Source organism: Bos grunniens, chromosome 22 (genome assembly GCF_055505025.1).
Source record: "Bos grunniens cultivar Pamir isolate PY7600 chromosome 22, Bosgru_T2T1.0, whole genome shotgun sequence".
NCBI classification, from domain to species: Eukaryota; Metazoa; Chordata; class Mammalia; order Artiodactyla; family Bovidae; genus Bos; species Bos grunniens.
The window spans coordinates 26,382,808-26,409,702 of NC_141186.1; the positions used below are offsets into that span (position 1 = coordinate 26,382,808).

General features: G+C 41.2%; 1 protein-coding gene across 31 annotated transcripts in view; it reads right to left on the reverse strand.

Moving 5' to 3' along the window:
* Positions 1 to 26,895, reverse strand: part of CHL1 (cell adhesion molecule L1 like) — a 355,943-nt gene that overhangs the window by 31,743 nt on the left and 297,305 nt on the right. For all 31 annotated transcript variants that reach the window (XM_086366681.1, XM_086366694.1, XM_086366676.1 and 28 more), the window contains 5 exons: positions 21,051 to 21,182; positions 12,291 to 12,431; positions 11,561 to 11,672; positions 9,606 to 9,772; positions 5,096 to 5,261 (listed from right to left, as the gene is read on the reverse strand). In XM_086366681.1, the coding sequence (XP_086222807.1) occupies positions 5,096 to 5,261; positions 9,606 to 9,772; positions 11,561 to 11,672; positions 12,291 to 12,431; positions 21,051 to 21,182 (718 nt within the window). The remainder of the gene's footprint in view (positions 1 to 5,095; positions 5,262 to 9,605; positions 9,773 to 11,560; positions 11,673 to 12,290; positions 12,432 to 21,050; positions 21,183 to 26,895) is intronic.

Below are 26,895 nucleotides of genomic sequence, written 5' to 3' on the forward strand. Positions count from 1 at the left end.
TTTTCCTGTGGTCATGTATGGATGTGAGAGTTGGACTGTGAAGAAAGCTGAGCGCCGAAGAATTGATGCTTTTGAACTGTGGTGTTGGAGAAGCCTCTTGAGAGTCCCTTGGACTGCAAGGAGATCCAACCAGTCCATTCTGAAAGAGATCAGCCCTGGGATTTCTTTGGAAGGAATGATGCTGAAGCTGAAACTCCAGTACTTTGGCCACCTCATGCAAAGAGTTGACTCATTGGAAAAGATTCTGATGCTGGGAGGGATTGGGGGCAGGAGAAGGGAACGACAGAGGATGAGATGGCTGGATGGCATCACTGACTTGATGGATGTGAGTTTGAGTGAACTCTGGGAGTTGGTCATGGACAGGGAGGCCTGGCGTGCTGTGATTCATGGGGTCGCGAAGAGTCGGACACGACTGAGCGACTCAACTGAACAACCTTGAAAAGTTTACCTGCTTAGATGAAGAAATATGATTTAAAGATCTCTTCAGGAGGGCTGTTTGAGCCCTGCACATCCACGAGGGCCCAGAGAAGCTGAAATATAGCCTATGATCTTCTTGCCAGGATTTATCCCCTGGTGCACAGCTGCTTCAGGCCAGAAAGAAAGGGCAACTTTTCTGTAATGCTCTGTGTTTTAAGAACTCAGAAATGTGCCTCTTTTTAATCAAGGTAGAATGATCCACTGCTTCTTGAAATGTGGTAGCTATGATGTACCAAGGGAAGTTATTAAAATTCCATGCATTGGCCTCAGTCCAGGTTCTGAATCAGAATTAGGAACAGGGCAAGGGCCCCTGCATTTAAACAAGGTAACTAGGTACTTCTCGCTCACATCAAAATTTGACTATGTGTTAGCAAGGATGCACTCTGCTGTGCAGAAATAAATAGCTCCAATTTCTCAGTGCGTAAGAACACAACCCTTTAGGTCTCTCTTATATTATGTTTCCATCAGAGGTCAACTGTATTCTACTTGAAGAAGTCCTTGCATTACATTTGTTAAGCATATTATACATTTAAAATATGGATTCTACTCTACTTATAGAACCTGCTCTCTGGTTGCATCTTCATCTCTGTCCCTCCTAGTCTTTCCCCCCGTTTTTACCTGTTTAATTATCTTCCTTGAGAACCCTGCCATCACCTGCAAAGTCTCACCTCCCTCATCTGAAACATCTAGCTTGCTAGGCCCCAACCCATGTTAACCTCCACTGTTTTCTTGCTCCATTCTGTCTGTGTAACAGCCAAACTTCACTCCAGACAACATGAAAACATGGTTCTCTCTTTGGGGACCTATGTTTGAGGCTCCAACTATGACTGTGTAATCCTGAACAAAACTTGGAGCCTAATTCATGTTATCTAGGAAATGGGTATAACAATATTTTATTTCTCTTCAGGAGAAGTAAATGAGGGAAAAACACACAAAATGATTGGTGTACAGAGCCTGGCTTAGTACCTGCTCAGAGAGTGTTACTAATAATATTCATCAAATTGATTCAATTCATTGTTGGTTCATAACTCATCACATTTCTTAATGTCCCCAACTCCCCTTCCTTCTGCCTTTGTGCTTGAACAAACTACCTTAGTTCTTCATTTCTTAGGAAGGGGCCATTCTATCCTTATAATTGCCGCCTAATTTAATGCCTTATAGCTCTGGATCCGTATCTTCCACCCCTAAGTTCTACCCCATTCATTTACTGTGATTTTTGAGGGGGAAAAGCACCCTTTCCATGATGCCAAGATAAAGCCTTCCCACTTGTGCTCCTGACACCTGTTCCCTCTCATCCTCCTGTTCACAAACATACAGACACATCCCAAACCCCACTGTGATCTCCCCTGCAGGACAGTCCTTCACTCTGTCGTCATAATAGTCTGCATTACATTTGTTAAGCACAGTCAAAATTTTACAAATGGTTTGATGTCATTTTCCATTTCATTTTTCGATGTTAACAACATTGTATTGTCTAGAGCCTCCTGCAGGATAGAAATCCACAGAAAATCCCTTGAGATCATTCCAGCCTTCCTAACAGGTTTGCTGTGAGGATAATCAAGAGAAAGCAAGGATGAGAGGCACTAAAATAACATAAGGTATCCGGCAGGTATAAAGGCCCAGGGTGGCAGTTTTCAACACTCATCACACCCCTGTAGGTGACAGGAGACAGGAAGGAAGAGAAGCACGTATTTTCACTTCTTTTTTCCCCCTCTATGCGCCTTTGGATCAGAAATTTAACCACTTTCTAGGTAAAAAGCTCTGGCTTCCAGCCTAATGACGAAAAGGCACCCCAGCAGAAGGTGAGACAGAGGAGCCTACTAATGGTTCTACAGAAATTTAGCGAACACCTGTGATCTCAACTTCCTGCTAAAATTTAAGGCCTGCTCCTGGCTCCAGTCAAGACTAGCCATCAACAGTCACTCCCAGCCCTTCCCACCCCAGATATCCCATATCCCTTCTATGTTAAGGTTATTGTCCTTCCCCATACCCATATTTAAATAAAACTAGAATATCTGCATTACTTAGGTGACCAGATAGCCAGAGCCAGCATCCTGTAGAAGCTGTAAAACTGAGTCACAGAAAGAGGCTGTTTCGAATGTCTGGATTCAGGGCCTAAATATGCAGGTAACATCACCAACCAGCCGTCAGTCTGATTTCCTTCTCAGCTATAACCCAGAGATTGTATGGAGGATCCCAGATAACTAGTAGTGAAAACAGAGGGGGAATCTGAGGATATCTGAGCAGCTGATGAATCGACTGACACCTAACCAAAGGCTGAAGATCTCTGCTGCAATGTGTAGCCTTTAAGGTATCATTGCTATTCTCCTTTTATTCCCCTGACAACTGGTTGCGGTATGTATGCTGTCTTTCCACAAACATTACATTTACAGAAGAGATGCGATAGAATAAATTAAGTACCTAGGCTAAGGCCAATCAATACCTTTAGAGAGAGGTGGCACACACACTCACAAATACCAAAGGAGAGCAACCAGGTAACAGGAGACAAGAGTACTGGAGAAATGAGTAGAATGAATCATCACAGCTAAATTGGACTGAGCAGTGAGTATATTCTAGTACTTGGTGTTAATGCACAATAATCCTATGATGAACTCACCCTTAAAAACTTTTTTGAACTAAACTATGTTATAGAATATAAAACTAAGGCACAGAAAAGTTAGGCAACCCGGAGAAAAGCATAATTCCAAAAGATATTCCATGAACCCCAATGTTCACTGCAGCACTATTTACAACAGCTAGGACATGGAAGCAAGCTTAATGTTCACCGACAGAGGAATGGATGCAGAAAATGTGCCACATGTTCACAGTGGAATAAACTCAGCCATAAATAGGAATGAAACGGTGCTATTTGCAGAGATGTGGATGAACCTAGAGACTCTCATACAGAGTAAAGTAAGTCAGAAATACTAACACATGTATGTGGAATATAGAAAAAATTGGTATAGATGAACCTATTTGCAAAGCAGAAATAGAGACAGGTGTAGAGAACAAATGTATGCATACAAAGGTGGCATGGTGGTGGGATGAACTGGGGAATTGGGGCCGATGTGTATACAGTACTATGTGTAAAACAGATAACTAATGAGAACCTGCTGTACAGCACCGGGAACTCTACTTACTGCTCTGTGGTGACCTAATGGGAAGGAAATAAAAAGTAAAAATGGGATATATGTAATTGGATGGCTGATTCGCTTTGCTGTATAGCAGAAAATAACGCTGTAGAAATTTTACTTCGATAAAAATTTTAAAAATATAGAAAAAGTTAGGCACTTTGTCTAAGGTCACAAACCCAGTAAGTGACAATGCTGGGATTCCAAGCCAGGCCTCTGGGCTCCAGAGCCCTGGATCAAACATGGTCACTGTTTAATACCTAACTCAGCAACAATGCAAAAGAAAGGAGAATTGTCCTCTGCTTTCAAAAGACAGCATATGTATTCAGTAAATAATATTTTCTTTGATGTACTTAATAATGTTTAGAACTAGTCAGCATCTATTCATACATTAGTCTATATTCTCTTCTCTATTTTTATATATTCTCTACAAAGAAAGTGGATGGCTCAAAAATGTACTTGTCCATACTTAACTAATGGGAAGAGTTCAAGATATGATTTAGGTTCTGCCCATGAGATAGACTCCTGTGAAACTGGGAGGGAGAAGGGAAAGGACACCAGCTCCTCCTCTGGGGCCGTGTGAGCCACTCAGTTGTGTCCGATTCTTTTCAACCCCATGGATTGCAGTCCATCAGACTCCTCTGTCCATGGGATTCTCCAGACAAGAATACTGGAGTGGGTTGCCATTCCCTTCCCTTCTCAGGGGAATCTTCCTGATCCAGGGATCGAACCCAGGTCTCCTGCATCGCAGGCAGATTCTTTGCTGTCTGAGCTACCAGGGCCCTGTGAGCAGACAGAGACTCTGGCCCATGTCAGAACTGTCGGTGTTGGAGTCACCAGGAGCACCAATGGGCTGAGGGGGCAGTGAAGGCAGCAGCAGTATCAGCCATGTGAACTGCAGCTGCAGTACCACACCGCTGAGAACCAAAAGCTCAGGAAGCAGCGCCCTTAGGCCTAACTCCTCCAGTCTTGCCGTGGCTTGGTGAGCACCCAAGCCCGTGCACAAGTATTCCTCAAATAACAGGAATACTTGTTTCCTGCCCTTACAGAATGGTACACATTATATGAAAGTGAAGTCGCTCAGTCATGTGTAACTCCTTGCAACCCCATGGACTGTAGCCTACGAGGCTCCTCCATCCATGGGATTTTCCAGGCAAGAACACTGGAGGGGTTGCCATTTCCTTCTCCAGATCTTCCAGACCCAGGGACTGAACCCAGGTCTCCCACAGTGTAGACAGATGCTTTACCGTCTGAGCCACCAGGGAATCTCTTATATGAAAAACAGCTAGCAAAAATGAAAAGACCAATAATTGAGGGCAAAGTGAAAGAAGTACATTATATGACCTTTTAAATACTACCTTAAAGACTGAAATGTAATAATCAGTTTTTATATCAATGCAGTGTAAATTCTTTTACCACTAATTTTCTTTAAAACTCAAGGTTTAATCCCAAGCCAATATCATGAGATATAGTAATGGTTTACCTACCTGCCATCCTCGGTGCCGTTCATCTCAAAGGCTTCTCCATCTTTACTCCAGGACAACTTCAAACTGTATTTCAGATGTGAGTCACATTTGCTCTCACAGTGTAATTCCAGTGTATGTGATTTGGGGACCCGAGGATTCTTGGGAGAAACTCTAAGGTTTGTAGCATCTGTTTTTATAAAACAAAGATACCAGTCAGAAGTACAGAACAGCTTACTTTATTGTCAAAGTGAAAGTAAAAGTTGCTCACAGTCATGTCTGACTCTTTGCGACCCCATGGACTGTAGAGTCCATGGAATTCTCTAGGCCAGAATACTGGAGTGGGTAGCCTTTCCCTTCTCCAGGGGATCTTCCCAACTCAGGGATTGAACCCAGGTCTCCCGCATTGTAGGCAGATTCTTCACCAGGTGAGCCACAAGGGAAGCCCAAGAAAACTGGAGTGGGCAGCCTCTCCCTTCTCCAGGGATCTTCCTGACCCGGGAATTGAACCAGGGTCTCCTGTATTGCAGGGGGATTCTTTACCAACTGAACTCTTAGTGAACACTTATCAACAAGTTGGCAGCAGTGGGATTACTGTCAAGTGCCTGTCATTTAATCAACCAAAATGGTCAACAATTATTGTCAAATCTTCAAGCACTATTTATCACACTGTCATTTCTTAACATCACATATCATTACTAATTTTGTTCCATCCCGGCCAGGGCACCTCGGTGGAAGTATTAATTAATAGCACTATCCCTTTCTACTTCCTAGACAAAGGGAATAAGAAGAAAGCAAAGAAGCAAATGCATCTAGATGTTGAAAATAATATAAATTCTCCTTCTAGTGCTCTGGATATGTGATAAAAATACTATAAATAAAAGAAAAAAATCAAATAATTTCCTGTTATCATGCTTATTATTAGCTCAAACCTGAGGTTAAATGGTGCAGCCTATGCACAGATGAACTAATTACATGAAGGTGTGGAATGTGAACATAAGCCCCATGAAGGCAGAGGCTGTGTCTAATTTGTTACTACATTCAAGTGTTCATAGAACCCAGAAGGGAGCCTGTATACAGTAGGTACTCAATATGTATTTGTGTATGAGTTACAGTGAGTCACATTTTGAAAATAAACTAGTAATATCAATACTATAAAGCTCAAACATGGGTACCATGGCTATATTGAAAAATGTTTTATTATAATTGTTTCAAACATATAATCCTTACTCGTGAGGACCATAATAAGACAGATATATTTTACCAGAATGTGGTACTTGCTAAGCTTCTCAGAAGTTGACTTCCAATTTCACTATCGTGCCCTAGTATTTGCTATCTATATGTTACTCAAAAAGCTGATTAAAATCATTATTAGAGAAATACAATTCAAAATCACAATGAGGTATCATCTCATGCCGGTCAGGATGGCCACCATCAAAAAGTCTACAAACCATAAATGCTGGGTAGGGTGTGGAGAAAAGGGAACCCTCTTACACTGCAGGTGGGAATGCAAACTGGTACAGCCACTATGGAGAACAGTGTGGAGATTCCTTTAAAAAAGGGAAATTGAACTGACATATGACCCAGCAATCCAATGCTGGGCATACACACCAAGGAAACCAGAATTGAAAGAGACACATGTACCCCAATGTTCATTGCAGCACCATTTACAATAGCTAGGACATGGAAGCAACCTATATGTCCATCGGCAGACGAATGGATAAGGAAGCTATACATATACACAATGGAATCTTATAACGAGGTGGATGAAACTGGAGTCTATTATACAGAGTGAAGTAAGTCAGAAAGAGAAACAATATAGTATATTAACACATATATATGGAATTTACAAAGATGGTAACATGAGAGGCATCAAAAGAGACAAAGATGTGAAGAACAGACTTTTGGACTGTGTGGGAGAAGATGAAGGTGGGATGAATTGAGAATAGGAGAAAAAAAAAAAAAACCCTCATGCTTTTAATCACTCTGCTGTATAGCCTCTTAATCAACTCCATTCCTGACATTCTTTTTTCATTTGTAACAATTACACCCTTAATGTGGTGTATTACACTGACTGACTTGCTTATATTGAAGAATCGTGTGTCCCTGGGATAAAGCCCACTTTATCATGATGCTTTTAAATTGTTGTTGGGTTAAAAAAAATATGCCCTTAACTCTCATGGATATGGTTCCTATATACCTCTTACATATACAATGGACGTTAGAGCAGATCAAAAGTTTATGAACTTGGCCTTCTCTCTGGCCACTAGCAGTTTCGAGGTCCACTTTGGGCCAAGCACTGTGTTGGGCAGTAGGGAGGTCAAGGTTTATTTGGATTCCAGACTTCACTCTCATTACCTTTCACCTGGCAGGGCTGCTCAACTTTGATTCATGTTGGTTTTATAATGTATAAAGGGCTTCCCAGATTCAGTGGTAAAGAATCTGCCTGCAATGCAGGAGATGCAGGTTTGATCCGTCAGTTGGGAAGATCTCCTAGAGGAGGAAATGGTTACCCACTCCCGTATCCTTGCTTGGGAAATCCCATGGACAGAGGACCTGGGCAGGCTACAGTCCATGGGACTGCAAAAGAATTGGACACAACTTAGTGACTAAACAACAACAACAAATAAAGTATAAAAAGAATCATCTTCATTGACATTATCAGAGTATTTTAAAAATTACATGTATCATTTGAAAATGCAGAGAGACACCCAATATAAGTTGACATCACAGAATATTAATGTTTCTTAAAAATATAGTCCATGGGGTTGGCAGGTTGGGTAATTTGGGGTACAGAAAAAAAAATACAAGGAAAGAATAAAAGAATATAAGATACGGATGGACCGAGAGTGTCATACTAAGTGAAACCAGTCAGACAGAGAAGGAGAAGTATCTTGTGACACCCCTTATATGTGGAATCTAAAAACAAATGACACAAAGGAACTTACAAAACAGAAACAGATTCACAGACTTAGAGAATGAGTCTATGGCTGCCGGCGGGAAGGATGGGGGCATAGTTATGGAATTTGGGGTGGACATGTACACACTGCTATATTTAAAATGGGTAATCAACAAGGACCGACTGTATAGCACAGGGAACTCTGCTCAATGTTATATGGCAGTCTAGATGGGAGGGAATTTGGAGGAGAATGGATACATGTATATGTATGGCTTACTCCCTCCACTATTCATCTGAAATTATAACAACATTGTTTGTTAATTCGCTATAATAAATAGAAAACAAAATACAAACTGAAAAGGTAAGAAAATATAAGACAGCAAAGAAGCAAAGACAGAATAACAGAAGGAAAGGAGTGTGTGTGTGTGTGAGAGAGAAAAATGCTAAGGTAACACTTAACACAGATGATTACACAAATATGCACCCTGTCACCTAAGTAGAGGTAGTAGCTGGTCATGACAGTGAGCTGCCACAAGAAACACAAGCCCTCCCTACATTTACTATACACACGTATGTGCGAGCTCAGTCGTGTCTGACTGACTGTGACCCCATGGATTGTAGCCTGCCAGGTTCCTCTGTCCATGGAATTCTCCAGCCAAGAATACTGTAGTGGTTTGCCATTTCCACCTCCAGGGGATCTTCCCAACTCAGGGATCAAACCCACGTCTCCTGTGTCTCCTCCACTGGCAGGCAGATTCTTTACCATTGAGCCACTGTTCTCTGTGTTTTCCTGAAAAGGGTTCTCTGAGCAATTTTAAAATCAAAATGTTGATGATGCCTGTGGGTCTGGGTTCCAATTAGCCTGAGTCTAGGTGCAGAGATGCTCCTCTTTGGGACACTGATATATTTTGGCACATACTTAACTTTTGTGAGCACTTAGAAATAAAATAGGGCTGCTTGGACAAGAGAAAAAACACAAAGCTTTTATGATTTAAAAACAGGACGAAAACCTTTGCCATTCTGTCATGCCCTGCTGCTGCTGCTAAGTCGCTTCAGTCGTGTCCGACTCTGTGCGACCCCATAGATGGCAGCCCACCAGGGTCCCCAGTCCCCGGGATTCTCCAGGCAAGAACACTGGAGTGGGTTGCCATTTCCTTCTCCAATGCATGAAAGTGAAAAGTGAAAGTGAAGTCGCTCAGTCATGTCCAACTCTCAGTGACCCCATGGACCACAGCCTACCAGGTTCCCCTGTCCATGGGATTTTCCAGGCAAGAGTACTGGAGTGGGGTGCCATTGCCTTCTCCTGTCATGCCCTAGTCTTTACAAAATGGATCCCTTATGAATTTATTTGTGAAATTTTTAGTTCTAAGAGTTGAATACTGATGACATTTCATTGAGTTGGTTATTGAAAAAAACAGTTACAGAAATATACCAAAATAGGGGATTTTAAAGTGTTGCTGGTCATCCATCACCAAGAACACCTAGCTCTCTCTTATAATTGTATAAAGCTATGGACACATCACTGACATAGCCTCTAATTCTTGTGATGGTCTTTTAGATGAAATCTGATCTAGGGAAAATGGAAAACTGAAGCCACGTGACAGTTTATGCAAAGTAAAATCAAAATAAAATTACTTCTGATATCCAGATTGGCTGTGACTGCTGTTTTTCCTTTAGCATTTTCTACCCAACAAGAGTAGGAACCAGCATCTTCTTCTGTGGTCTCAGTGATCTGTAATGTGCCATTCTCATGGACATGATACCTTCTGCCGTCAAGAGGTTTTGCTTCTTCCACTTTCTGCCTATGGACATAGAAAGCATGAATTAATTCGGGCTATGATTGAATTGTATCTATTTTTCCAAACTGGCCACTGGTGTCATTCAATCTTATCCCTTCTTCACAAACTTGGCAAACCTTACAGAATTTTCCATTATACTTAACAATTCTTTAAAATATTACGTATTTGGTTATACTGGGTTGCTGGGTCTTAGTTGTGGCACGTGGGATCTAGTTCCCTGACCAGGCATTGAACCTGGGCCCCCTGCATTGGGAGCACAGATCTCAACCACTGGACCACCAGGCAAGTCCTTACAATTTTTTTTTTTTTTTTGGTAATAGGTGATAAGTGTATATCTTACCTGCCCAAATAGACTGTAACTGGAGGAAATTTGAGTCTGAGCTCCGTGCCTCTGATGTATTTATAATAGCTCTCAGTACCACTTTGCATCTGTCCTCAGAGTTTAATAAATTGTTTCTGCCTTATTGATGGTGAACTCTTTAGTTAATCATTGCTGTAGGGTACTAAATGGGAAAGCTAGTAATTGAAAGAGATAATGAACCTTCTGAACCTCTGCCTGTCCAGAGGGAACATTGGTCATTCAGAAATATTATAGGCCAGGAAGACATCCCTGTCTTGTGGACATGGATTACATTTACCCTTATCAACCCAAAGTCATTTTCTCCAACATTCATCCATTTTCCAAGCTTTTTTCTGCCACAACTTGATTCACCTTCTACATTTCACAATAAGAGGCTGCTGGAGAGAAAACAGCCAAAGGACAAATTCTGGCTGCTGCTCAGATGAGACGTTAGAGGGTTGGGACTAGGGTAAGGCAAGGGAGGCACTTGCTTAAGAGACAAAATTTAAGGGTTGCCCCCACCCCCACCCCAAATCTCAGTAATCTAGATAAATATTTTTTTCAAAGTATTTTTCCTTTTGTTTTTGATGTGGACCATTTCTAAAGTCTTAATTGAATTTGTTACAATATCGCTTCTGTTTAATGTTTTGGTTTTTTGGCTGCAGGGCATGTGGCATTTTGTTTCCCCGACCACAGATCGAATCTGCACCCCGTCCTGGGACAGGGATTCCCTGTCTTTGGAAAAACCACTGGACCACCAGGGAATTCCCAAGATACGTAATATTTTAATGAGGTATTTGCACAAATCAAAAATAACGCAAAAAAATTATCCACGATGAACAAAATAGCTACCTTTTAAATAAAGACAGAATCTGGTCCTATAAATTGTATGACATTGCCCTGCTCACCTCACTCTAATCTCAGCCCCACAGAGCACTGGGGGAATATTTAAGATCCATTTAAGCAAGCTTTCCTAGAGAAGGAACAAATGTGGTAGATCAACACAACGATGTGTCTGGAGTTACTATCCCAACCTATAAACTGAAACTAAAATTCAAAATACACGTTGAAAATGTTTTAAACACAGGCATTTGTAATGAAATGCAGGCTTAATAATAATGTAGATAATATCCAAAACAAAACAACAACGCATGACTTAGATGCACTCATAATGAAAACCTAAATCTACTTGTAAAATTGTCTTCATCATTGCTTCAATGCTTTGCTTTCCTTTGTAAGCAAAAATGGCTCTCCATATTCCCCCATGTGGGAGAATCCAGATCTAGTCAATAGTTCCAGGAGAGGTAGGAAAGTAAGTTTGCTACTTTATTTCTCAGAGGCACTTGCTACATGTAATAACACTGACGCAGTGCAGCCTGTCAAACGGCGGATGGAGGAACATGGGAAATTTACAACTGATGTTCTCTTAAGAAAACCGTGTAACAGCTTACCAGGACACTATTGCCTCGGGTGAAGCAAAGAACTCACAGTGTAAGAAAGCACTGTATCCAACCACCGTAGCATAATTTTCTTCATCTGCCGTTTGTATCAATGGACGGACATCTATGTGAAAATAATACAATTTTAAACTTCTGTGTAAGAAATAATACAAGAAAGTTAATTTTTTTCACTATCCTAGTCATATTAATAAAAATGGAAACAGCCGAGTAGCACAGCATTGTTGTTTCGTCACTATTGTGTCTGATTCTTTGTGCCCCTGTCTGTGGGATTTTCCAGGCAAGAATACTGGAGTGGGTTGCCATTTCCTTCTCCAATCACAGCATACATTCCTGAATTAGGAAGTATCCCAATGCAGTACCTTTCTGGAAGTTTGATATGGGGTCTAATACTCAAATGTAAGGCAAAAGGTACTTTGATCCCCTCCACCACCCCCTTTTTTTTTTTTGGCTATGCTGCATGGTTTGTAGGATCTTGGTTCCTTGACTAAGAATTGAACTGGGGGTCATGGCAGTGAAGGTCCTGAGTCCCAACACTGGACCACCAGGGAACTCCCTCCACCATGTTTCCATGTGCTGAGAATTCAGTCGACTTGTGAGTATGACCTTGAACATTTTCCTGAAGGTAAGAGCAGACAGCTAGCTAGCTCCCGTGTATGCTTTCCCACAGTCCACAGGGTCGCAAAGAGTAGGACATGACTCGTGACTGAGCACGCATGCTTACCTAAAACATCGATGTTGGCATTGGCAAGGATAGTGCCATGGACATTCGAAGCTTCACACTGGTACACAGCGGTGTGATTCGGTTGTACGTTGGTAAAACTGATTTCCCCGGGAGACATGACATCACCAGAATATGGATTTCCTACAAGAGATGAAAAAAATGTCAGCTTGATAAAAAATAGAACCTGAAATATTTATATGCCGTTCATTAAACGTGTCACACAGTATTTATATTTTAAGACCAGTTTAGGGTGAATAGTTCATCAAAGCCAATTCTTTAGAATTTCTTAACATGAACCATGGAGTTTTCTTTCAAGCCCTTCTGCAGTTTCAGTCTTCCTCCAAATGAGTATTTATGGCCAACGTATCTGTTGATTTCTAGCTCAAAGTCTCTCCATACCTACAAGATTCCAGATTTTCTGTTTAGCACTGAAATCCCACTGGGAACTGAAGCTCACTTACTCTTATAAATTGAGGTCCAGCTACTGCCCCGCATAACCAGATGATCAACACAGCGGGATCCCCCAATCCACCAATATTGGCTGCTGTTTTCCCCCTTTGCATGTTGTTCCTTTGTTTCACTTTCCTGCCCTTCTGCAATTTCCCGATCTACACCATTGGTTTCAATTGCCTTCCTTTGCTATTTAACCACTTCAAACAAATAGTTCACGTATTTCACTTTCCCAGAAGACTAAATTCTTCTTGAGAGCACAGGCCAGCTTTTTTCTCCTTTCTTGGCAATAAATGCCTATCCCAATTATACTTGGTGATCCAAGTATAATTCTGGAAATATCTTTTGGAAATGAGAAGATCTAACATTTATGCTACTTTAATTAAGGGCCAAGGAACTCTGCTGGATATGCCACGTGCTATCTCATTAACTCTGCTCAGAACCTGCTAGATCAGCACCAACATGGCTGCTGAGCAGGCCAGAGGGACTGTATTTCAGAAAATACCACAACAACTGGCCATGTACCAAATCACATGTCTTGCTCGGACACTTGAAAGAAGCAGTGGGAAGAAAAAAATATATTAGGTAGGAATGTTGAATGAGGAGTACACACGGTAAAATTTTTCATTTAAATGACATTACAAAGTTAGTAATATATCTAATTAATTTTTAAAGCTAGTACCATATACTAATGCATATATGTGGAATCTAGAAAAATGGTACAGACGAACTTATTTCCAAGACGGAAATACAGATTTAGCTGTAGAGAAGTAATACATGTGGACACGGGGAGGGATGAGAAGGGTGGGCCAGACTGGTAGATTGGGACTGACATATATACAGCACCATGTGTAAAATAGATAGCTAGCGGGAAGCTGCCATAAAGCAGAGGAAGCTCAGCTCAGTGCTCTATGATGACCTAGGGGGTGAGACGGGTGGGAGAGGTCCAAGAAGGATGAGATACATGTATGCACATGGCTGACTCCCTTCACTGTACAGCAATCAACACAGCATTGTCAAGCAGTTACATTCCAGTACTTTCTTTTTTCATGGTGTCTCCATTATAGAAAATAGTCTCACTATACTAAATATGGGGTTATAGAAAACACTGAATAATAAAATAGAAGCTTTTTCTTAGGCATCATTTGTCCCTCTGGAAGTGAGAATGGAATATATTTTTACACTTGACTGTGAGCTCTGTGGGAGCAAGATCTTGTGTGCCCTAGACTTTCAATCACTATGTCCCTGGTGCCTGAAAAGTAGCCATCGTGGAGGATACAGTCGGTGAACACTTTTTGGGAAGACTGAAAAACAGTTTTGTTGTATGGCATTTTATCCCTGGAAGGTTCCTGGGGTAGGCAGAATAATGAGCCCCTGAAAGATGGCCACAGACTCATCTCTACAACTTGTGAACAGTTTCCTTTTTGTGGCAAAAGGAACTTTGCACATGTGCCTAAGGTCAAGCACTCGAGATTGGACAGTTATCCTGGATTCTCCAAGGGGCCCAATGGAATGACATGGCTCTTTATAGTCAGAGAACCTTTCCCAGCTGTGACCAACCAAAAGGAGAAGTGACTATGAAAAAATGATCGGAGAGATGTAGCATTGCTGATTAGAAGTTTGGAGGAAGGCAGCTGTGACTGAAGGAAAGTAGGTACCACCTAAGAGCTGGAAAAGACAAGAAAAGAGTTTCCCCTTGCCCGCAGAAAGAACCACAGCACCGAGCACACCTTGGTTTTAGCCGAGGGAGACTCGCATTGGGCTTCCAACAAACAGGATTGTGAAGTAGTAAGTGTCTACTGCTGTTTGATGTATGACACGGGGAACCCAAATCCAGTGCTCTGTGACAACCTGGAGGAAGGGTGGGGAGGGAGGTGGAAGAAGGGTTCAGGAGGGAGGGGACACACATATGCCTGTGGCCAACTCATGTTGCTGGACGGCGGAGGCCATCTCAACATTGTAAATTATCCTCCAATTAAATAAAACTTTTAAAAAAGTATACTGTTTTAAGCTACTAAAATTGTGGTCATTTGTTATAGCAACAATAGAAATTTGATAGAGTCCTGTAGGACAGTGTATCTCTCAAGAATCATCAGGATGAGCAGCGCTTCTAAGTTTTCAAGGCTACACAGAATCAAGTCTCTGATCTCATTCTGCAGCCTCACACTCTACATCAAGTTTTAAAAGCTTCAGCCTGTTCAGTTCTCCTTATACCATCTGCCCCATGGTAAATCCTGTCTACACTGTGCTACAAAAAGAAGAAATGAAACTCTGGCCTCATGTTTGAGTGACAAACTCTGCTCAAAGCTGCCTTCTGGGATAGGTAAGGAAACTGTAGAGTACTTGTGGCAAACAGGCTACCGGCAGCTCCCAGAATTGTAAAAACTCAAATTATTTATCACATAAAAACCACTCTTCCTGACTCAGGTTGTCTTTCATCAGTTCAAAGGGCAAAAATGCAATATAGGGGGAGAAGCTTCAGCTCTGGACTTTTTCATTTCAGTTCCATTTATGGCTCTAAATTCATTTGGGGTGTGTCCTCAAGTACGTAATGCAATCTCTCTGGGCCTCATTTGACATGTGTACAAACTGGAGAATAAAATTTAAAAAAATCTCTCTTTCAGGGCCAGAAATATTGGATGCAAAGCGTTTGAAGAAGGTTAGGCTTGCAATCAATAATAGTAATCATTTTGACTTGATTTAAAAACATTACATATAAAGGATAAGGAATTGCTAAAAATAGATGCTTACAGAGATTCCAAACCCTTCAGTAATCCCACAGTCATCAGACATCCCAGTTAAAAATGGTTATGACCAGTTGGCAGGGGAACAAGGAAAGCTGTGTAAGGAACACGGAGCATGGGCTCCAAGGATGAGGTTGAGGCTTTGGTTCCAGCTCTGCCCTTTCTCAGCCATGCTCTCTCGTGTTAGTTTATTTTCAGTGATCACGCGGTCATCCACCAACAAACCTGTTAGCCAAACTGTGGATATAAATCCATAACCTAACCATTACTACCACCAACCTAGCCCAGGGGCCCAGTATCTTCAAGGCAGCTTTTACTTGGAGTCCTACAACTGCTTCTCCATATAGAGTCCAGACAAAGTCTTTGTTAATAAATTAGAGCCTGTCACTATTCTGTTCTAAATACTTCAAGAGCTGCATATCTGATTCACAATAATATTCCAAGTCCCTTTGGGACCTTCCCCTTTACATGCGACATGGCCCCAGCACCTCCAGACTAGACTCTCTCAGCATGGCCTCCTCACTCACTCATCCTAGCTACACTGCGGTCCCTGCTTTTCCTCAACACACCAAACACATCTCGGGTCTCTACACGTACTGACTTCTCCACCCTGGAAGCTCTTTCACTGGTACTGGCAGGTCAACATCACTCACCTCTTTCAAATCTCTACTCAAAAGTAAATAACCACAAGGGTCTTATTGATATTATCCTAAAATCTGATAGCAACTCTAGGTTCTGGACTTCTCTTACACCCACTCCCTTGTGGCTCAGATCATGAACTCCTTATTGCCAAATTCAGACTTAAATTGAAGAAAGTAGGGAAAACCACTAGACCATTCAGGTATGACCTAAATCAAAACCCTTATGATTATATAGTGGAAGTGAGAAATAGATTTTAAGGACTAGATCTGATAGAGTGCCTGATGAACTATGGATAGAGGTTCGTGACATTGTACAGGAGGCAAGGATGAAGACCATCCCCAAGAAAAAGAAATGCAAAAAGGCAAAATGGTTGTCTGAGGAGCCCTTACAAATAGCTGAGAAAAGAAGAGAAGCTAAAGGCAAAGGAGAAAAGGAAAGATATACCCATTTGAATGCAGAGTTCCAAAGAATAACAAGAAGAGATAAGAGAGCCTTCCTCAGTGATCAATGCAAAGAAATAGAGGAACACAACAGAATGGGAAAGACTAGAGATCTCTTCAAGAAAACTAGAGATCAAGGGAACATTTCATGCAAAGATGGGCACAATAAAGGACAGAAAAGGTATGGACCTAACAGAAGAAGATATTAAGAAGAGGTGGCAAGAATACACAGAAGAACTGTACAAAAAAGATCTTCACAACCCAGATAATCACGATGGTGTGATCACTGACCTAGAGCCAGACATCCTGGAATGTGAAGTCAAGTGGGCCTTAGGAGGCATCACTATGAACAAAGCTAGTGGAGGTGATGGAATTCCAGTTGAGCTATTTCAAATCCTAAATGATGATGCTGTGAAAGTGCTGCACTCAACATGCCAGCAAATTTGGAAAACTTAGCAGTGGCCACGGGACTGCAAAAGGTTAGTTTTCATGCCAATCCCCAAAAAAGGCAATGTCGAAGAATGTTCAAACTACCACGCAACTGCACTCATCTCCCACACTAGCAAAGTAATGCTTGAAATTCTCCAAGTCAGGCTTCAACAGTGTGAACCATGAACTTTCAGATGTTCAAGCTGGTTTTAGAAAAGGCAGAGGAACCAGAGATCAAATTGCCAACATCTGTTGGATCATCGAAAAAGCAAGAGAGTTCCAGAAAAACATCTACTTCTACTTTATTGACTACTCCAAAGCCTTTGACTTTGTGAATCACAACAAACTGTGGAAAATGCTTCAAGAGATGGGAATACCAGACCACCTGACCTGCCTCCTGAGAAATCTGTAAGCAGGTCAGGAAGCAACAGTTAGAACTGGACATGGAACAACAGACTGGTTCCAAATCGGGAAAGGAGTATGTCAAGGCTGTATATTGTCACCCTTATTTAACTTATATTCAGAGTACATCATGTGACATGCCGGGCTGGTGAAGCCCAATCTGGAATCAAGATTGCCAGGAGAAATATCAATAATCTCAGATATGCAGATGACACCACTCTTACAGCAGAAAGTGAAGAATTAAAGAGCCTCTAGAGGAGAGTGAAAAAGTTGGCTTACAGCTCAACATTCAGAAAACTAAGATGATGGCATCCCATCACTTCATGGCAAATAGATGGGGAAACAATGGAAACCGTGACAGACTTTATTTTGGGGGCTCCAAAATCACTGCAGATGGTAACTGCAGCCATGAAATTAAAAGATGCTTCCTCCTTGGATTAAAAGTTATGACCAGTCTAGACAATGTATTAAAAAGCAGAGACATTACTTTGCCAACAGAGGTCCGTCTAGTCAAAGCTATGGTTTTTTAGTAGTAATGTATAGATGTGAAATAGATGGGGAAACAGTGGAAACAGTGTCAGACTTTATTTTTTTGGGCTCCAAAATCACTGCAGATGGTGACTGCAGCCATGAAATTAAATGACGCTTACTCCTTGGAAGGAAAGTTATGACCAACCTAGATAGCATATTCAAAAGCAGAGACATTACTTTGCCAACAAAGGTTCGTCTAGTCAAGGCTATGGTTTTTCCTGTGGTCATGTATGGATGTGAGAGTTGGACTATGAAGAAGGCTGAGCGCCAAAGAATTGATGGTTTTGAACTGTGGTGTTGGAGAAGACTCTTGAGAGTCCCTTGGACTGCAAGGAGATCCAACCAGTCCATTCTAAAGGAGATCAGCCCTGGGATTTCTTTGGAAGGAATGATGCTAAAGCTGAAACTCCAGTACTTTGGCCACCTCATGTGAAGAGTTGACTCAGTGGAAAAGACTCTGATGCTGGGAGGGATTGGGAGCAGGAGGAGAAGGGGACGACAGAGGATGAGATGGCTGGATGGCATCACTGACTCGATGGATGTGAGTCTGGGTGAACTCCGGGAGTTGGTGATGGACAGGGAGGCCTGGCATGCTGCGATTCATGCTGTCGCAAAGAGTCGGACACGACTGAGCGACTGAACTGAACTGAACTGATAGATGTGAGAGTTGGACTATAAAGATAGCAGAGCACCAAAGAATTGATGGTTTTGAACTGTGGTGTTGGAGAAGACTCTGGAGAGTCCCTTGGACTGCAAGGAAATCCAAAATGTCAATCCTAAAGGGAATCAGTCCTGAATATTCATTGGAAGGACTGATGCTGAAGCTGAAACTCCAATACTTTGGCCACCTGATGCAAAGAACCAACTCATTGGAAAAAACCCTGATCCTGGAAAGATTGAAGGCAGGAGAAGAAGGGGAGACAGAGGTTGAGATGGTTGGATGGCATCACTGACTCAATGGACATTACTTTGAGTAAACTCTGAGAGCTGGTGATGGACAGGTAAGCCTGACATGTGTGAAGTCCACGGAGTCACAAAGAGTCTAACATGAGTGATCAACTGAACTGAAGGTGGAATTTCCTAGTGGTCCAGTAGATAGTTGCTAATAGGGGATTTCCTAGAAGTCTGGTGGTTACATCTCCAACCTCTCACTGCCAAGGGTCCAGGTTCGATCCCTGGTTGGGGAATTAAATCTCACAAGCCACATAGCATGGCCAAAATTTTTTAAAAAGATGCTAAGAGAGTAGATCATGAAAGTTCTCATCTCAAGAAGAAAAATTCTGTAAGAGAATTCTGTAAGAAAAACTCTGTAAGATAACAGAGGTTAACTAGATTTATTGCGTGATCATTATGGAATGTATATAAATATCAAACTATGATGCTGTACACCTCAATTTAATATAAAGCATACCTCAATATAAAAAGGAAAGAAAAAATAACTTTCAGAACTGTTCAGTCTTTTGCCAAAGTATTTGTATTTTAAATAAGTAGGCACATTGAAAGCTGTAACAATTTCAGAATTGAAAGCAATTTTGTTTAGTTACTTTCTGAAAGAGTAGATATGGCCATACTGTTATTTGAGCAATTCTAGATTAATAGTCAAGCCTATGTAATAGGTATTTTTAAATAATTATTATAATTTTCAATCTCACTGTCAAACGTGTTCAGTCAATTTATCTGCTTGTCACTGACACTGTACTTATGATCATACAAAGAAAAAGAAAACAGATGCACTTCTCAAAAATAATAGCAATAAGCACTAAAGTTTCCTGACTATTCGCTATGTGAAAACATACTAAACAGTATTTTGGGAGTATTCTTTGTGTGGTAGCCCCTGGGATAAGCGTTCTCTATGTGTGCCTCCTTTAATCTATATAACACCCCAGTGGTCAGTGCTGTTTTCATCTTCATTTTACTGATGGTGAAACAAGTGTAAAGAGGGTCAGTAATAGTGGGATGAACTGAGAGAATACACTACACACACACTACCATGTGTGAAATGGATAGCTGGTGGGAAGTGGCTGTGGAGCACAGTAACACACCAAATCATACAGACAGTAAGTGCCAGAGCCTGAATGCACACACAGACCCTCTGGATCCACAGTTTATAGACTGTCACAATATTCTACAGATAAGCATTATCCTAGGTGGTAGACTATGTTGATCTCACGCAATTACAATCAACTACCATCAGCACTATTTTGTAATTAAAAACTTAAGTTTCAGGAGATGTATTGGAGTTGCCTGATCAATCTCCCCAAGCCTGAGTGCACAGCCTGGTTGGGACCCCAGATCCACACGTCACTAGGATGCCCACCCTGATATGAGTGGGTCAAAGGCAAAAGGAACGAACAAAGGCATCACACACATGTCTCAATATTGTAAATGCTCTAAATTAAGCTAATCAACTGACAAACAACACTTGTTCTGTTATCCAACCTTTACAAAGACATTCAAAATGACCAGAGATCTAGGTTCAAATTGAGGATTTGGGACTTCTTGGAGACCTAGGCTAGAACATGGTAGAGTGGGGAGATTAGGCCCATCTCTGCTTTTCCACGCCAAGCCCACCTGGGAAGGGCTCAGAGCTGACTGACTGCACAGGGGATTCTTCTGGTCTTGGGGACTCAAGCTTGGTTGAGAACCTGAAGTGAGCCAGGTTCAGGCTTTCCATGTCTCTCTGGCCCTGTGGATTTCTCATATTATGGAGACACGTGTGCCAGAACGGGTCCTTGTTAAGAGCAGAACCCAGTGAGGAGTTACTGTTGCCTGGATCCAAGGCAAGTCCTGAATTTCAGCTGCACCCTCGACCACTGGGTCCCTGTTCCTGTTCCTTCTCAGGCAGAGAAACTTTCCTCCTTGGATACATCCTCTGTGTCATTCAATTGTCTTATTTATAACTAATATAATGGCCAAACAAATAGTATTTATGGCTTTTCCATAAATGTAAGCATAAATAGAATTACTTTGAAAGATGCAATTCTGGATTCTCTGGTTAGATCTGTCTGACAGTAAGGACCACTTACCAACTTCACTTTAGCCATAACAAGGGTGTCTAATCATTAAGTGTCCCAGCCAAACACTGCCTTCAGCATCACCTCATAATTGGGGTTTTCACTTACTCTCAATTGGTAAGCCATTGACCCTCCACTTGATCGTGGGTTCAGGCTCTCCTTCAGCCTCACACAACAGGATGCCACTGCTGCCAGTGCTATATACACCACTCTGAGGTTTCTTGGTCCAGTGAGGGGGCTCTGGAAATAAAGGGAAGAGCTCATCAGTGTTTTATCTATTTCAGAAGATCCAGAAATGTTATATCAATAACCTCAGATATGCAGATGACACCACCCTTATGGCACGAAGTGAAGAGGAACTAAAAAGCCTCTTGATGATAGTGAAAGTAGAGAGTGAAAAAGTCGGCTTAAAGCTCAGCATTCAGAAAACGAAGATCATGGCATCTGGTCTCATCACTTCATGGGAAATAGATGGGGAAACAGTGGAAACAGTGTCCGACTTTATTTTTATGGGCTCCAAAATCACTACAGATGGTGACTGCAGCCATGAAATTAAAAGATGCTTACTCCTTGGAAGGAAAGTTATGACCAAACTAGATAGCATATTCAAAAGCAGAGACATTACTTTGCCAACAAAGGTCCGTCTAGTCAAGGCTATGTTTTTCCAGTGGTCATGTATGGATGTGAGAGTTGGACTGTGAAGAAGGCTGAGCGCAGAAGAATTGATGCTTTTGATCTGTGGTGTTGGAGAAGACTCTTGAGAGTCCTTTGGACTGCAAGGAGATCCGCCCTGGGATTTCTTTGGAAGGAATAATGCTAAAGGAGATCAATCCTGGGTGTTCTTTGGAAGGACTGACGCTAAAGCTGAAACTCCAATACTTTGGCCACATCATGCGAAGAGTTGACTCATTGGAAAAGACTCTGATGCTGGGAGGGATTGGGGGCATGAGGAGAAGGGGATGACAGAGGATGAGATGGCTGGATGGCATCACCGACTCGATGGACATGAGTTTGGGTGAACTCTGGGTGTTGGTAATGGACAGGGAGGCTTAGCATGCTGCAAGTCATGGGGTTGCAAAGAGTTGGACAGGACTGAGCGACTGAACTGAACTGAGAAATGTTAAGGGTTGCATTTCCATTATGCACCAGCAGATGGCAGACACAACAAAGTGTTTCCCAGTAAGTCTTCTCTAAGGTAAGATAGGCATTGTTATTTGCCTGGAATGGGGTTTGAGAGTGGGCATGCGTTTTTATGAGTGTGTGTGTTGTAATTTGGACTCTTAGCATGTATAGTAAAATCAACACACTAAAAAGAGTTATCTACATTCAATTTTACCTAGCTACACCACAGTATCTATCTCACTACAGAAAAATGAAGGAAGGGTGAAGTTTACTGAGTGCTGACCACAGCTTATTTCAGGCTGAAGCAAGGCATCCAAAATGGCTGATTTTCAAGTAACATATTTTGAAAAATTTTTAATGAAATTAAAACATTCAGCCATTATTTTAAATATTTCTCAATTAATGACTTTATAGCATTTTATATGTCCATATCCCAAAGTCCATCTTAGGAATTTGGAAAACATTATTTCCTAAACAAATTCTTTTTGCAAGGAGGGGTAGGAGAAGGAATCCTAAAAGCAACATTTACCATTTTGCCCTCAAAACAATGGAGGAAAAGATATACTCAAATTACTTGCATCTTTCCATGTCCTAATACGCCAATATTATAATGCTAAGTCGTATTTCAGTACAGAAGGAGACATTTTTCTTTAAGCGCAAACATCACTGTCATGTTTTGTCACCTTAAGTATATTACTGTGTCAGGAGCGAATAAAAGATTCATATTAAAGTATGGATGGTTTGGATAATTTGATTTCAGAGAAAATTGCACAATACCTGCAGGTAGTAATTCCCATCAAGTGTTGCTTGGTTATTTCTCCCAAGACAGTTTTGGATTTACATTTTTAGTCAAAAAGGAAACTCTTTAAGATATATATATATGTGTAAAACAAAAGTGTCATTTGAAGAATTTGTTACAAAACAAAGGAGGAAAAGGAGGATTATGTGGGGAAAAATGTCTATAAAAGTACCAGGAAAAACAAAGAACTACAAATATCCCTGGCAAGTTCAAGTCTGAGCAAGAGACATGTCTTTGTAATTATTCGACCGGATACAGACTTGTTAAGTTCCAAGTTAAATATGTGTGTTCATAATCTACATTATGTAAATATTTATTCATATAGTTTAAAATGCAGCAGTCCAAATTATAAACTGCCTATGAGCTTTCAAGGTGAAGAGTTTTACTTCAGTGTGTATGTCTACATTTTTACATCATTGTTACTTTCTTCTGATCTTTTCATATACATTGTAAAATAAAACACTTGAGTTACAGAAAAACCATGAAAGATTTCTTATTTACAATAGAAAACTAAGACTACTGCTTTTAGAACATGTAAAAATAAAAGAAATCATGGCCATGCAATATACAACATGATGGCTATAATTTATGAATAATACTGTATTACCTATTTGCAAGTTGCTAAGAATGTATCTGAAAAGTTCTCATCAGAAAAAGAGTGTAACTATGTACTGATGGATGTAAACTACACTATGTGTGGTGACTGCTTTACAATACATGCCAATATTGAATCATTATATTGGATGACTGAAACTAATGATGTAATATGTCAATTATATATCTCAATAAAAACAATAAAGGGTATCATGCAATGATGACCCTTCTCTACATCTGAGTAATAAAATCAAGATTTCTATGTCTATTCTCATCCTACAAATTTCATTAATCCTTTGGTACCAGCATTAAGATACACTACTGTTAGATATTGCTTCCCAGCTGATGCGGTGGTAAAGAAAACTCCTGCCGATGCAGAAGATGCACGTTCAGTCCCTGGGTCAGGAAGATCCCCTGGAGAAGGAAATGGCAACCCACTCCAGTAATCTTGCCTGGGAAATGCCATGGACAGAAGAGCCTGGTGGGCTACAGTCTATGGGGTCGCAAGAGTCAGACAGTACCCAGTGACTGCGTCTGCATGCGCGCGCCAGTGCGCGCGCACACACACACACACAGCCAGATCTTAGGTAAAAGGTGCTTAAATGACCATCTTAATCAACCCTTCAACCTTACAGATGGAGAACTGAGCTCTGGAGAAGTCATTCAACTTGCCCAGGGTCACCAGTAAAAGAAGCCTCACTTTCTGTTCTTGCCATTCCATGGACCAGCAGACCTGCTAAGTGAGAAGCACTGAGACCCCCAAGTGACTGTGGTGTTATTTCTAACTCATTACTATTTCATTAATTTGGATCACAGGAACAACGCCCAAATAGTTGTACCAACTTTCATTTTGCACTTCCGGATCCAAGCTCTCCAACATTTATCATCTGTGCACACTCACTACAAATCATCAATCAACTTTGTTCTTGTTGTTTAGTTGCTCAGTCGTGTCTGACTCTTTTGTGACCCCATGTACTGCAGCCCACCAGACTTTTCTATCCATGGAATTCTCCAGGCAAGAATACTGGAGTCAGTGGCCACTTTCCTTCTCCAGGAATCTTCCCAACTCAAGGATTGAACACACATCTCCTGCACAGGCAGGCAGATTCTTTATGGCTGAGCTACTTGGGAAGCCCCAACTAAACTTCATCTGAACTCTTTCTGATAAGCTTTCTTTATAAATGCTTAGACATTTGTTTTTATGCTTCTCATCCCTGTTTCTCCTGGAGAAGTAAGCTAGTCCTGAGCAAAGGTATGTTTGGTCATGCGATTTGAAAGGGACTTTAGGCCTGTTCTTCAGTTCAGTTGCTCAGTCGTGTACGACTCTTTGTGACTCCATGAATTGCAACACGCCAGGCCTCCCTGTCCATCACCAAATCCCGGAGTTCATTCAAACTCATGTCCATCGAGTCGGTGATGCCATCCAGCCATCTCATCCTCTGGCGTCCCCTTCTCCTCCTGCCCCCAATCCCTCCCAGCATCACAGTCTTTTCCAATGAGTCAACTCTTCGCATGAGGTGGCCAAAGTATTGGATTTTCAGCTTTAGCATCAGTCCTTCCCATGAACACCCAGCACTGATCTCCTTCAGAATGGACTGGTTGGATCTCCTTGCTGTCCAATGGACTTTCAAGAGTGTTCTCCAACACCACAGTTCAAAAGCATCAATTCTTCGGTGCTCAGCTTTCTTCACAGTCCAACTCTCACATCCATACATGACCACTGTTCTTCTTAGAAGAACATTCTTCCTGGGTCTGTTGTGACACTGCTCTCAATACCTGCCCAGGCTGAGATTTTCACACCTGGCATCTGCAGTGAGAGCACCTAGACTATATCACTTAGGTTAAGGATCTGTGAAAAGCCAGGGCAGAATTGCTCTCTTTCTGATGTGTCCTCTGCTTAGTATAGGGGAGAAAAAATTTGCCACCCCAAAACATCTCTTTGGCATGCAGATTATTTTGAGCTGAAAATAATCAAGGCCCAAAAGATTCAGGAAGAAACTCTGATCTCGCCACTAACTGCATAAAATAGTTTAGTAAGAAGGCCTGTTTCTGGAATACAGCTATTGCAGAAATAAGTACCAAGAACGGCTAGCATAGTGGATCAGATGGTAAAGAATCTGCCTGCAATGCAGGAGACCCAGGTTTGATCCCTGGGTCAGGAAGATCCCCTGGCGAAGGGAATGGCAACTGTCTCCAGTATTCTTGCCTGGACAATTCGAGTTTGGTGGGGGAAACTGCAGGGCCTAGACATTAGAATCCACTCTATGTCCCCCTGTCTGCCTGGCCATGCAAACACAGACAAATCCAACATTGGCTCTTCCATCTCCAGTCTTTCTTGGAGATGCCGTCCTCTCCTCTGAAGCCCCAAGTATGCTCTTTAGTCTTTAGCTGAAGATGGTGTTTAAGCTCTGGCCCTTTTGGTCAGTTACTCAGTTCTCCTGGCTTGCTCCCATGTATACATGTTACTACCCTTTTGTTTTTCTACTGTTCATCTGTTTCATGCCAATTTAATTTTTAGATGAGCCAGGAGAAAAAGGAAAATTTCTTTCTCCCTGACACTGGCACAAAGGAGAACAGATGTGTGCGGTGTAATTTTAAGTTGAACTGAAATGACTCAGTAGGTACCACAGTGAGCCTGAGGACATTGGCTAGGGGACAGAAAATATCTGGTGGTTGCAATGAGGCTATGGGCATGCAAGAACACCAGAACAGATTTTTTCAAAGGTTGGAACATGCAACTGTATTCCTGACAAGTAAGACCTATTTGAAAGGATAGGGGGAAAAAGGCTTAAGAGAGAAGAAAGAATGATTAAAATGGAAATTTCTGAGAGAAAGCATCATCACTGAATCCCAGTCTTTCATCTATTATCCATAAATCTCTGGTAACTGATGAAAATGACTTATGTTGAAATTTTACTCATTTAGTCATAATTGTAAACAAAAAAATAAGATGATAAATTTCTCTCACGATGATCAAAACTGAGATGCAAATGTCTGAATGTTTACAATGTAATAAGCAAGCTAATTAGAGATGTTTATCACTAGAAGGAAAACAAAACAGAAAACTTGGTACCTATGAAATACACAACACAGAGGTTATTTTCTTAGTAACAGATTTCTATTAAGTATCTATATTCTAACAGATCAAAAATTATTAGGTTCAGCAAATTTAGATTTCACTACAACTTTTTAGAAGTAGATTTGTTACTTGAAAATGAGACTTTCTCAAATAGGTCGATTACTGAATTGTGTTTGAATTCATGACATCTTTTTAAAATGCACCACAATTATGGTTATAAAATTATGTATAAATACTTGCCTATTACACTTATTAAATTTCAAAAGCCCTATATGATGCAAAAGTTTATAACACAAACACTTAGTTGGATGCAGTTGAAACATATCTGTGATCATAATTTGATTTTTGTATTTAGAAAA